Source organism: Macrobrachium nipponense, chromosome 12, assembly GCF_015104395.2.
Source record: "Macrobrachium nipponense isolate FS-2020 chromosome 12, ASM1510439v2, whole genome shotgun sequence".
Lineage (NCBI taxonomy): Eukaryota > Metazoa > Arthropoda > Malacostraca > Decapoda > Palaemonidae > Macrobrachium > Macrobrachium nipponense.
In genome coordinates this window covers 47814670-47827607 of record NC_087205.1, presented here as the reverse complement: position 1 = coordinate 47827607, position 12938 = coordinate 47814670, and the positions used below count along the sequence as shown (strand labels likewise).

The 12938-nt window shown below is 43.1% G+C and overlaps 1 protein-coding gene across 11 annotated transcripts in view; it reads left to right on the top strand.

Moving 5' to 3' along the window:
* LOC135224515 (E3 ubiquitin-protein ligase MYCBP2-like) overlaps positions 1 to 12938 on the top strand; it is a 1655355-nt gene that overhangs the window by 480290 nt on the left and 1162127 nt on the right. For all 11 annotated transcript variants that reach the window (XM_064263565.1, XM_064263560.1, XM_064263570.1 and 8 more), the window contains 2 exons: positions 6562 to 6672; positions 6958 to 7291. In XM_064263565.1, the coding sequence (XP_064119635.1) occupies positions 6562 to 6672; positions 6958 to 7291 (445 nt within the window). The remainder of the gene's footprint in view (positions 1 to 6561; positions 6673 to 6957; positions 7292 to 12938) is intronic.

Below are 12938 nucleotides of genomic sequence, written 5' to 3'. Positions count from 1 at the left end.
GTGTTCATGAGATTTTCCCCCCCGTGTTTATTATATTTTCAAATAATAATAATAATAATAATAATAGAAGTAGTAATAATACGATAACTAATTTCAAAAGAAAATTCTTCCCCTCGCCTTTTTCTGTATCAATTTCCCTATCTCATAACTCCAGTGACACTCGGAGCTTAACAATGCCTTACAATGGTCAACGAATTTAATGGTTTTATGTAATCTCTCTCTCTCTCTCTCTCTCTCGTATTTTAATGAAAATATACAGTAATTTGTGAATACACAGTGTTGCACATGAAAAAAGTAAATTAGTGATAATTTTAGAGATACGGCCCTAAGAAAAATTGCAAATTAGTGAAATTTTCCCTGTGGACATGTTTTCAAGAACGTCGTTCCGGCTTACGACGATTTTCGGGTTACGACGTGTCTTAAGAACGGAACCCCCGTCGTAACCCGGGGACTGCCTGTATATATATATACACACATACGTACACATACATACATACATAATACATATATATATAATACATATATACAGTGGTCCCCCCGTATTCGCGGGGATGCGTACCAGACCCCCCCATGAATAGTTAGAACCCGCGAATGTTTGGAACCCCTATAAAAATGCTAAAAACAGCCTATTTTGTTAGTTAAAACAAAAGAAAAACCCACTAAAAATTTTCATACTTGGTTTTTTAAGTTTTATCATAAAAAGTGCATTTATGATGAAATTCATAATAAAACCAGGAATTTGTGGATATTTATCATAGAAAAATACCGCGAATGTGCGAATTTTCCGCGAATAATGCAGGGAAACGTTCCCCAGTTAAATCCGCGAATGTGTGAGTCCGCGAATCTGGAGATCGCGAATAGGGGGGGTCCACTGTATATGTATATAATATATAATATATCTATATATATATATATATATAATATATATATATAGATATATATATATATACATACAACATACTACACATACATACATACATACATACATACATATACACAGTGGGACCTTGACATACGAAAGTCCCTACTTATGGAAAATCCAAGTTACGAAAGTAAAGACGAAGAATTTTTTGCCTCTATATACGAAAATAATTCAGGTTGCAAAAGGGTGTACTGTAAAGTCCGAGGTTGGCCCAGACCGCCAAGAACAAATTGAAAACTCGCTCGCCGCCAACTCAGTAGACTTGCCACCAGCCTCCTGCTCTCCCATTGGTTCCTGATGCTAGCCACCACCGTAAGATCCTGCTCTCCTATTGGTCAGCATCTGTCCCATCATCCCTCTACGTAAAGGCGTTCTTCGACCATTTCGTCACATCAGCGTTTTCGTACACGCGCGCAACTCATTCTTTCACAGATTTCGTTTGTTAACGTAAATTCATGTTAGTGATTTCATTTTCTTTGTATACTTGTATACTTTATCGTGTTGTGTGTTAAATTAACCCTTAAACGCCGAACCGGTATTTCTGAAAGTGTCTCCCGTATGCCGGCGCCGTTCACGAGTGAGCGCCAAAGCGGAAAAAAAGTTTTTTTTCAAAAAATCATAGCGTGTTTAATTTTCAAGATGAAGAGTTAATTTTTGGCTCCTTTTTTTGTCATTGCCTGAAGTTTAGTATGCAACCATCAAAACTGAAAAAAATATCATTATCATATATAAATAATGGAATATATGACAGCACAAAAAAAAATTTCATATATAATTGTATACAAATCGCGCTGTGAGCAAAATGGTTAAAACTAATGAGTTGATTATTTATTTGTAGTATTTTACACTAAATTGCGATGATTTTGGTATATAACAAATTGTAAAACAATCAAAGCAACACAGAAAATATTATCACAATATGATGCATGAATTCGTAACGAGCGGACGTAAAAAAAAAAGCTGTTTTAAAAAATTCACCATAAATTGAAATATTATGCTAGAGAGCTCCCATTGCAAAATGAAGGTAATTGATTGAATATTACTAGACTCTAAGTGTTGTAGCTTACAATTGCAGTTTTCGACCATTTCGGTCGAGTTAAAGTTGACCGAAGGATGAATTTTTTCTATTTATCGTTATTTATATGAGAATATTTCAAAACTGATAAAAGCTACAACCATGGGTTGCTTTTTGTTGTATTCTACATGAAATTGCGCACATTTTCATACATAAAACTTTATGTAATGGCTAATTTAAAATGGTGCAAACATTACGAGAATCGGACGAAAAAATGTGATTTTTTTCGGAAGAGTTACCGCGCGGAGGTAAGGAAAAAGTTTATTTCATAAATTCACCATAAACCGAAATATTGTGCTAGAGACTTCCAATTTGTTGCAAAATAAAGGTAAATGATTGAGTATTACTAGAATGTAATAGTTTTAGCTTACAATTGCGGTTTTCGACCATCTCGGTCGAGTCAAAGTTGACCAAAGGTTGAAATTTTGGCACTTATCATTATTTAAATAAAAATATTTCAAAACTGATAAAAGCTACAACCAGGGGTTGTTTTTTGTTGTATTCTACATGAAATTGCGCACATTTTCATGTATAAAACTTTATGTAACGGCTAATTTAAAATTGTGCAAACATTACGACAATCGGACAAAAAAATTTCTGAATTTTTTCGGAAGAGTTACCGCGCGGACGTAAGGAAAATTGTTTTTTTCATAAATTCACCATAAATTGAAATAATGTGTTAGAGACTTCTAATTTGTTGCAAAATAAAGGTAAATGATTGAATATTACTAGATTGTAAGAGTTACCTTACAATTGCATTTTTCGACCATTTCAGTCGAGTCAAAGTTGACCGAAGGTTGATATTTTTGCACTTATCGTTATTTATATGAAAATATTTCAAAACTGATAAAAGCTACAACCATGGATTGTTTATTGTTGTATTCTGCATGAAATTGCGCACATTTTCATATATAAAACTATGTAACAGCTAATATAAAATGGTGCAAAAATTATATCAAAGTGACAAAATAATTTCTGAGATATGTCGCTGATACTTTTTAGTGCGAGAAGAAAGAAATTTGCGCTTGCGTGCCTAGGTAACGATTGTAAACAAAACAACAGCTTGATCCGTGAACTCCCAGAGTCCCCTAAGGCGCGTGATTCAAAAGTTTTCGCCTAGTAGATCTATAACTATTTTTTTGCGAAAAACTTTTTTTCGTCAATGTTTCATACGTCGGTTCGGCACCCGACAGACAATTTTCGTCCACATTTAATACGTCCAATCGGCATTAATGGGTTAATTAACTTAATTAGCCATGGGTCCCAAGAATATTGCTGAAGTTCACAGAAGGAAGAGGTTGCTTTCTATGGAGACAATTAAATGGTATGAAGCTGGCATGCAGTTGAGTGTGATTGCTAAGGAATACAGCCAAATTCCGTCAACTATAGGCACCACCCTTAAGCAGAAGGAAGCCATCAAAGCAGCTACACCTTCTAAGGGCGTGACTATTTTGTTCAACAAGAGGAGCCACGTGCATGATGAGATGGAGAGGCTGCTTCATGTATGGTTAAAAGACAAAGAAATTGCTGGCAATATGATAACCGGCAATCTGCTAGAAGACCAGGGCTATTTTCGGTGATCTGATTGCCCAGGTTGAAGATGACGGAAAAGGGACATTGATGGCAACCCAAGACTTCAAGGCTTCTCAGGGGTGGTTTGATAAATTCCGTAAACGAACTGGCATCCATTCGGTGGTGCGGCATGGGGAGGCTGCCAGCTCTTACACGAAAGTGGCTGAAGCCTTTATTAAGACGTTCGGCAAGATGACGATCAAGGAAGGCTACAGTTCTCAGCAAGTCTTCAACTGTGACAAGACTGGCCTTTTTTGGAAAAATTCCTCGTCGGACGTACATCACGGAGGAAGAGAAGAAGCTACCTGGACATAAGCTTATGAAAGAAAGGCTTATGCTCGCACTTTGTTCCAAGGCCTGTGGGGATTGTAAGGTGAAGCCCCTACTTGTGTAAGGAAAGCTTGGTTAACGAGACTTTTGTTCACCGAGTGGGTAAATCTGTGTTTTGGCCCGACAGTGAAGAAATTCGTGGAAGAGAAGCGCCTCCCTCTGAAATGTCTGCTGTTGTTGGACAATGCCCCTCCCCACCCTCCTGGCCTCGCGGAAGATATCCTAGCGGAGTATTCTTTCATCAAGGTTCTATATCTTCTGCCTAACACCACCCCTCTCCTTCAGCCCATGAACCAGCAGGTGATATCGAACTTCAAGAAGCTGTATACAAAACATCTTTTCAAGGGATGTTTCGACATCAACGATACCACAAACCTCACCTTGCGTGAATTTTGGAAGTAGCATTTCGATATCGTGATATGCATCCGACTCATCGATCAAGCTTGGCAGGAGGTTTCAAGGCGAACCTTGAATTCTTCGTGGAGGAAACTCTGGCCTGATGCCGTATCCGCCCGAGACTTCGAGGGATTCAACGTGGGCGAAGCTGATGCAGATTCAGAAACAGTTGACAATCCTGAAACTGTTTCGCAACCAGATCTTGACGAGATAGTTGCACTCGACAAGTCCATTGGGCTGGTCATCGACGAGGACGACATCAATGACTTTCTCGAAGAGCACCAAGGAGCAGCTTACGACGGATGACTGAAGGAGTTGGAGGCCATGCAACATAACGTCGTTTTAGCAGTGGCGAGGAGGAGGACCCTATGTCAACGGCAGAAATTAAGGATGCTCTAGCTGCTTCTCATAAAGTGCAATCATTTGTAGCAAGGAGACACCCCAAAAAGGCTTACACAGGTTGTATGCTTGCTATAGAAAAAATTAGAAGTAAAAGAAAAATGTAAAAGCAAAAAAAAAGAAATTTAGTTGTAAGTTTTTTGTAAAGTTAAGTGTTAATGTTTTCTACCATTTGTTAATGTGCTTCGTAAAGTTTAGTGTTAATGTTTTCTGCCATTTTTTAATATGTTTTGTGAAGTGTTCATGTTTTCTGCCATTTGTCCTCCTCCTCTGTCACCACTTTTGGGGATCGTCTCACTCAAAAGGTAAGGTTCCACATTTTACTACATATGTATGTACATGTACGTAAAGTATTTCTTGTACCATGTACACTAATACACTTTATTTACAGGCACGTACTACAATAAAGGTTATGTTAGGTATTGAATGGTCCAAATTGTTGTTTTTCAGTGTTTATTGGTCAATTTAGCTTTATTATAAAATTTACTGTGGTGTTTTTGTAGGGCTTGGAACGAATTAGGCAATTTACATCTAAAGTGTAGTTCAAGATATGAAAAAATCAGGTTACAAAGGCTGCTTCTGAACGGATTAATTTTGTATCCTGAGTCACTACTTTGTGCCCCGAAGATGTGGTAAATACACGAAAGTACTTGGCACTCTGTCTTTTCTTTTTTAAAATTTTCCCTGTGGCTTTTGCTGGTGAACAAAATCACATGCTTACTTTTGTGATTTTATAGTATGTATGTATGGATGTATGTATATTTATATGTATATATTATTTGACCATAACTGGATTTTTAGCGGCAATACGTGTTGATCCTCTTTTAATCGTGTGCTGATGACCAGGTATCTGCACTATTATCACCGATTTTCGATTATCTTCACACTATCGGGAACGGACCCTTTGCTGATAACTGTGGACTTTCTGTACTTATATGTATACATACCTACATACCTACACACATACATACCACATAGGTAGACACATATACGGCATAGGTACCTTGGTAATAACTTAGACGCAAGGGACATTATAATTGAAAAGTGCATCTGCTCCAGTTGTGATGTGAACCTGTGCCTTTGGTTTAGATGCAGTGGTAGACTGCTTGCTTGCCCATTTGGATGTAAGTGTGTGTGGATGTATGTATATATTTTGTTGGTATTCATCCCAACACCGGAATTAAAAGTATTAATATTTCTTATCTTAACTTATTGCTCACCCAACTGTAAAAGTTGAGGTTATATGTTTAATATAACACATCAAGAGTCTGGAATAATTTTTGTGTCATAACTTATAACTCCAAACTTGAAAAGAAATCTGCCTCTTCTTGCCCTTGCCAGTTAAATGAATATCAGGGGTCGAATATTTTAAGAAGTGTGGTGAGGAAGTAAAAAAATTCTCCAACTCTTGCCACATTAACTCTTTTTCCAGTGGCCTGCTTTGGCACTTTGCTAATAAATTACATCAACTTCCATTGTTTCCAAATAATAACTCAGATTTTCCTGACTTTGTAACATCATTGGTACAGGGTATTTATCAGTGTGGAATTTATAAGCTACTCAGGAAAATAGTTTCTGCTGCTTTCTTTGACAAAAGCCATGTTTCACAGCAAACCAGCAAGTATTTGGAGGATTTTTTTTTTTATGCTGGGAGATTTTTTGTTTTCATTTGAGCCTTTCTATAGTTGAGTGGTCTTAATTCCTCTTTGGTATTTGATTGTTGATTACAAAATATGTAATTGCATGGGGAAGATGTTAGTTTTTTTTTTATTAGAATCATGAAACTTGGGTTGCAATCATTAAAATTTAATTTGTTGTACTTTGTAATTGAAGGATTTTTAAAAATTTTCTTCCAATTTTTCCAAAGGTTTTTGGTGGGCAAGAACAACAGGCTACCCTGTCTACAGGGATAGATGAGGATGTTTTAATGGTTGTATCTGGGAAGGAGTTTACTCTTGTGAGGACCTCAGCAGGCAGAGTAAGTTTGGTGTGATATGTAAGCCGTACGTACATTATATAAGGTGCTTAACGAATGCTCAAGATGCTCTGAGAGAATACTAGAAGAAAACTGGTTAATTAGCTTGTCTCTTTTTAGGCCATGTGTGCATATCTTTGAGTTTAGATACTACCTAGTATGTAATTAAAATACTTTCTAGTTTTTTAAATATCAAAAGTTAAAAGTTTCTTAATCAGTAATTTTTGGAGGTAATTTTCTTGTCATTATTGTTTTGTGTTATTCATAGTAGACTCGTTATCCTAACAGATACATTACAGTGGCAAAGCTTCTTCTGTTGGTATGAAGCAAGGAAGTAGCAATGCAAGTATTGTACAGACAGGGGCAGCCAGCAGTGGTCTCTCAGCAGGTGCTTCAGGTTGCTCAGGACCAGGTAATAGCAGTGTTGGAGTTAGTGGTTGTGCTGCAGGACCAAGTACAAGTAGCACATCTCCAAACAAATGGCCTGAACTTAGTATCACAAAATCGCCACGTATTATACATGTAGCTGTTGGACATGAAGGACAACATGCTGTTCTTGTATCAGATGAGGGAGCAGCATTTTTTGTGGGGACAGCTCGACGTGGGGAAGATGGCGATGCTAGTGAGTATAATTTTCATTTTGTTCATGCAACTTACCTGTCAGATATATATATAGCTGATAATTCCGACGACCGACAGAATTTAAAACTTACGACACACGTAGTGGGAGTCAGGTGGTTAGTACCCATTCCCGCCGCTGGGAGGCGGGTATCAGGAACCATTCCCATTTTCTATTCATAATTTTTCTGTCGCCGGTGTTGTGAACATCTGTTTACAGCACCTCCGTCTGGATTTGGAAACTTTTGGCAATCTGAGTATCCCTTTTGGTTCTTTTTTGGATTAATTGACTTGGATCGGTGGCTAGGCACACGTTATTAGTGGATTGATTTGATTTTGGTTTGGATTTCTCTTGGATAATATGTCAGGGTCTAGTACAGCTAGCGCTAGATTTTGCTCTAGGACTGATTGTAGAGGTAGGCTACTGAAAGCTTCAGTAGACCCACATACGGTATGTAAGGGTTGCAGGGAGCATGAATGTGTGTATGAAAGCCGTTGCAAGGAGTGCGAAAGATTAACAGATTCTGAGTGGAAGGCGTATGAGACCTATCTTAGGAAACTTGAAAAGGATAGGTTAAGGAGGTCTTCCTCCAGGAGTGTTTCAGGTGTGCAAGAAATTAATGTTTCTCCTGTTAACCCTCCTTCTGTTAATGCTCCTAACCCTGTAGTGTTGCCTCCGGGCCCTGAAGCAGTGTCAGTAGAGAGTAATACTTTGTCCTTAATTTTGGAGTCTATTCGAAATTTAGAATCGAAAGTGTTGGCTCTTGAGAGCAAAAGTGATGTGCAGAAGTGCAGTGATACCCCTTGTGTAGTGGAGGGTGCGTCAGATCGGCCTCGTTTCACCTCTAGGCCTGGACCTCTGCTTGACTCCCAGGACCCGGGGAGGGAGCCATGTCGAAAGCCGAAGGAGGGTTACAAGGAACCCCCACCGATCTGGCGTGCCCTTCGGCAGTTACTGATGAAAATCCCCAGACTGCCAGGGTGGGAGCGTGCGCGTGCACGTCTCCTCAAGGAGTGTTTTTCGTCATCGGAGGCTTCATCCTCACGTAAAGGGTGGAGTTCTCACGGTGCTTCCCGTCCGCTGAAAAGGACGGCGCGTGTTGGTGACGCTTCACGTCCTAGTTCTCCGGATCTGCGATCTTCTCCTGACAGTGCGTTCGCTGCTTTTCCACCGCAGAAAAGGCGTAGAGAGTCTTCGGACCTGGATTCAGGTAGTTCGTGCGAGCGATACAGTCGCTCTAGAGCTCGGGAGGAGGCCGTGCCTGGGAGGAGGAGGGAGGCGTCCCCTCGCCGCTCTCCTGCTCACAGGATCAGTCCCTCCCCAGAGCAGGAAGTTTCGCCAACCAAGAGGATGCTTCAGTCACTGCAGCAACAACTTCAGGACGTTCTTGCTTCTAGAGAGTCTCTTCCGCGTCGTAGAAAGGACAAGAAGCTTCCTGTGAAGAAGTCAAAACCTTCTCTTTCTTCTGGCTCGCCTCTCTCTTCGTTCGAGTCTCCCCTCTATAGTTTCGTTCTGCTCCCCAGCAGCTCTCTAGAGGAGGTGAGAAGTTTGTTTCTCGCTCTCAGGATGAGATATCTCCCGCTCGCAAGTCTTCGAATGTTCGTAAGCGAGCTGTGGACGCTGAGCGCGCTTCCGTTGCCGCCAAACGCGCACCTGTTGTTGATAAACGTGCACCAGTGGACGGCGGCCGCTCGGCGCGCGCCAGTGGACGCCAAGCGTGCACTAGTGGACGCTCGGTGTGCGCCAGTGGACGCCAGGCGTGTATTAGTAGATGTCGAGCGCGCACCTGTCGGCGCCAAACGTGTGGCTTCGGACGCCAAGTGCGCGCTGGTGGACGCCAGTTCCTCACCAACGCAAGTTCAGGTGGAAGAAGGAACCCTACCTGTTCGTCATTTTTCTTCAGGATTACCTCCAACTTCTCCAGTTTCTGAGGAAGGAGTTAGCGATGATTTAGTCGAAGCAGAGGAAGAGCAGCAGCCAGCTCCTGTCTCATCGGACTATAAAGTTTTGATGCGTCTTCTACAGTCGGAGTTTGGAGAAACTTTCCAACCGGAAGCCCCTCGTACTCCCCCTTCTCAATTTTCTTCTTTTAAAGCATCGAAGGCATCGGGGTTCGTTAAAATGAAGAAGTCGCTTTCCACGAAGCAAGCGTTCCGGAAAGTCCATGAGTGGATGGAGAAGAGGAAAGAAAAGCGTCAGGAAAGTCTCTTTGGCTTTACCGCCATCAAGACTCTGCGGTAAAGGAGGCATGTGGGGTACGAGACGGGAGAGGACGTAGGTGTTAAACTACCAGCCTCTGCTCAGGGTGATTTCGGGAGCATCGTGGACGCTTCCAGAAGAGCCCTTCTGTCTTCATCAAAAGTCACTTGGACCCATAACGAGTTCGACTTCCATCTAAAAGGCCTCTTCAGGACTCTAGAGGTCTTCAACTTTCTCGACTGGTGTCTTGGAGTTTTGGATGCCAGGTCAAGGAGTTCTGATACTATTAGTCTGGGGGAGCTGTCCAGTGTACTTTCTTGTATGGACAAGGCCGTCAGGGATGGTTCTGAGGAGTTGGCTACTCACTTTAGCTCGGGGATTCTCAAGAAGAGAGCACTCTTCTGTAACTTCACAGCCAAATCCGTCTCTCCAGCGCAAAAGGCGGACTTGCTCTTCGCTCCGTTTTCAGACCATCTCTTCCCCCAGACTATGGTTAAGGACATAGCATCGAGCCTTCAGGAGAAGGCAACGCAAGATCTTCTGGCTCAGTCTTCTAGAAGACCAGCAGCTGCTTCCTCTTCTGGCGTTTCTTTTACCAAGAAACCGAAGCCCTTTCGTACTGGATCTTCCTCGAAAACAGCCTCTCGAGGAAGAGGCTCTTCCAGAGGGAAAACCCCTGCTCCGTCAAAGAGTAGGAAGTGATTTGGAAGTCCTTCAGACGCCGGTAAGGAGCCCAGGCTTCCTTCTGTTCGCGAAAGCCTGGGAAGAGAGAGATGCCGACCCTTGGTCGCTAGATATTGTGAGGAAGGGATACAGGATTCCGTTCTTGAAGTCACCCCCGCTATCCTCAACACCAAAGGATTTGTCTCCCTCTTATCGAGGAGAGAAACAGAAAGTGCTTTTCGATCTGCTAGAACAAATGATCAAGAAGCAAGCGGTGGAACAGGTCTTCGACCTGGAATCTCCAGGCTTTTACAACCGTCTGTTCCTAGTGCCGAAACATTCGGGGGGGTGGCGACCCGTCCTCGATGTCAGCAGCTTAAACCTCTTCGTCATAAAGAAGAAATTCAAGATGGAGACGCCTCAATCTGTGCTGTCAGCTTTGAGACCGGGGGATTGGATGGTCTCACTAGACCTCCAAGACGCGTATTTTCACGTCCCCATCCATCCCCAATCAAGGAAATACCTGCGATTTGTCCTGAAGGGGAAGGTATTCCCATTCAGGGCACTTTGCTTCGGTCTGACCACAGCGCCGATGGTTTTCACCATTCTGATGAAGAACGTGGCAAGGCTGCTTCATCTGGAGAATATAATGATCTCTCTCTACCTAGACGACTGGCTTATTCGAGCTTCATCGCGAGACCGGTGTCTGGAGGACCTGCACACGACCATGTCGTTAGCGAAGTCCCTGGGGCTTCTGGTAAACCTCGAAAAGTCGCATTTGACTCCTTCTCAATCCTTAGTCTATCTGGGGATTCAGATGGACTCAGTGGCTTTTCGGGCTTTTCCGTCCCAGGGGCGACAACTTCAATGCTTGGAAAAAGTGGCGACCTTTCTGGGGAAGGAAACATGCTCGGTGAGGGAATGGATGAGTTTGCTGGGGACCATTTCCTCACTGGAGAAGTTTGTTTCTCTGGGAAGGCTGCACCTCAGACCTCTTCAATTCTTCCTAGCCAACAATTGGAAGAACAAACAAGATCTGGAGGCGATCTTGTGTTTAACGAGAGAGGTGAAGGATCACCTAAGTTGGTGGTCAGATCCACGGAAGCTCGCAGAAGGGCTCTCTCTCAAACTTCGGAACCCCGACCTAGTGTTGTTTTCCGACGCGTCGTCCACGGGTTGGGGAGCAACACTAGGAGGGAAAGAAGTGTCGGGCACCTGGAGAGGGGAACAAGTGCCCTGGCACATCAATCTGAAAGAGCTGTCAGCGATTTACCTGGCGCTCAGGTTTTTCCAGGAGGAAATATCCGGCAAAGTCATTCAGATCAACTCGGACAACGCCACAGCACTGGCTTACCTAAGAAATCAAGGGGGAACTCACTCGCCTTCTCTGTTTGCCATCGCAAAGGAACTCCTTTTATGGGTGAAAGTGCAAGACGTCACTATCCTGACAAGGTTCGTGTCGGGAGTACAGAATGTTCGAGCGGACCTTCTCAGTCGACGAGGACAGCTTTTGCCGACAGAGTGGACCCTTCACCAAGAGGTTTGCCAGTCGCTGTGGAACCTGTGGGGTTGTCCGCAGGTGGATGTCTTCGCAACTTCCAGGACGAAAAGACTTCAGCTGTATTGCTCCCCAGTTCTGGACCCGGGAGCAGTCACAGTAGACGCCCTACTTTGGAGTTGGTCGGGTCTAGACATATACGCTTTTCCCCCGCTCAAGATCCTCGGGGAAGTGATGAGGAAGTTCGCGGCATCGGAAGGAGCGAGGATGACACTCATCGCCCCCTTCTGGCCAGCAGCCGACTGGTTCACAGAGGTGATGTCCTTCCTGGTAGACTTTCCGAGGACTCTGCCCTTAAGGAAAGATCTACTCAGACAGCCCCACTTCGAGAGGTACCACAAAAACCTCCCCGCTCTGAGTCTGACTGCGTTCAGACTATCAAGAAGTTGGCCAGAGCGAGGGGTTTTTCAAGACCTGTGGCGAAGGCGATTGCCACAGCAAGAAGGCCCTCCTCAATCGCTCTGTACCAATCGAAGTGGGCTGTCTTCAGATCCTGGTGTAGGAAGAAGGGCATTTCCTCCACCACAACCTCTGTGAGCCAGATAGCTGACTTCCTTCTTTATCTGAGAGAGGAAGTGAAGTTAGCTGTTCCAACTATTAAAGGCTACAGGAGCGTGCTTTCTGTAGTCTTCAGGCACAGAGGACTCGATTTGACTAATAAAGACCTTCATGATCTCATTAGATCTTTCAAGACTAAGAAGGTCATCCAGCCTAAAGTACCCTCGTGGAACTTGGATGTGGTGCTCAAGTTTTTGATGTCAAGTCACTTTGAACCGCTTCATTCAGTTTCTCTGAGGAATCTGACGAAGAAAACAATCTTCCTAACCGCTCTGGCGACGGCGAAGAGGGTTAGCGAAATCCAGGCCATTAGCAAGCAGATTGGGTTTTCGGACAATAATGCGATTTGTTCTTTAAGTCCTGCGTTCTTAGCAAAGAACGAGAATCCTTCCAACCCGTGGCCGAGGACCTTTGAAATCAAAGGGTTGTCAGAGATAGTGGGAAATGAACGTGAGAGATTCCTGTGTCCTGTCAGGGCTTTAAAGTTCTATCTGCAGAGAACTAAAGCTTGCAGAGGTTCGTCTGACAATTTGTGGTGTTCAGTGAGGACCTGATCTTCCTATGTCGAAAAACGCACTGGCGTTCTTCATCAGAAGTACGATTAAAGAAGCTCATGATAAGTGCAGTGATAGTGATTTGAAGCTTCTGAAAGTGAAAGCTCACGAGGTGAGA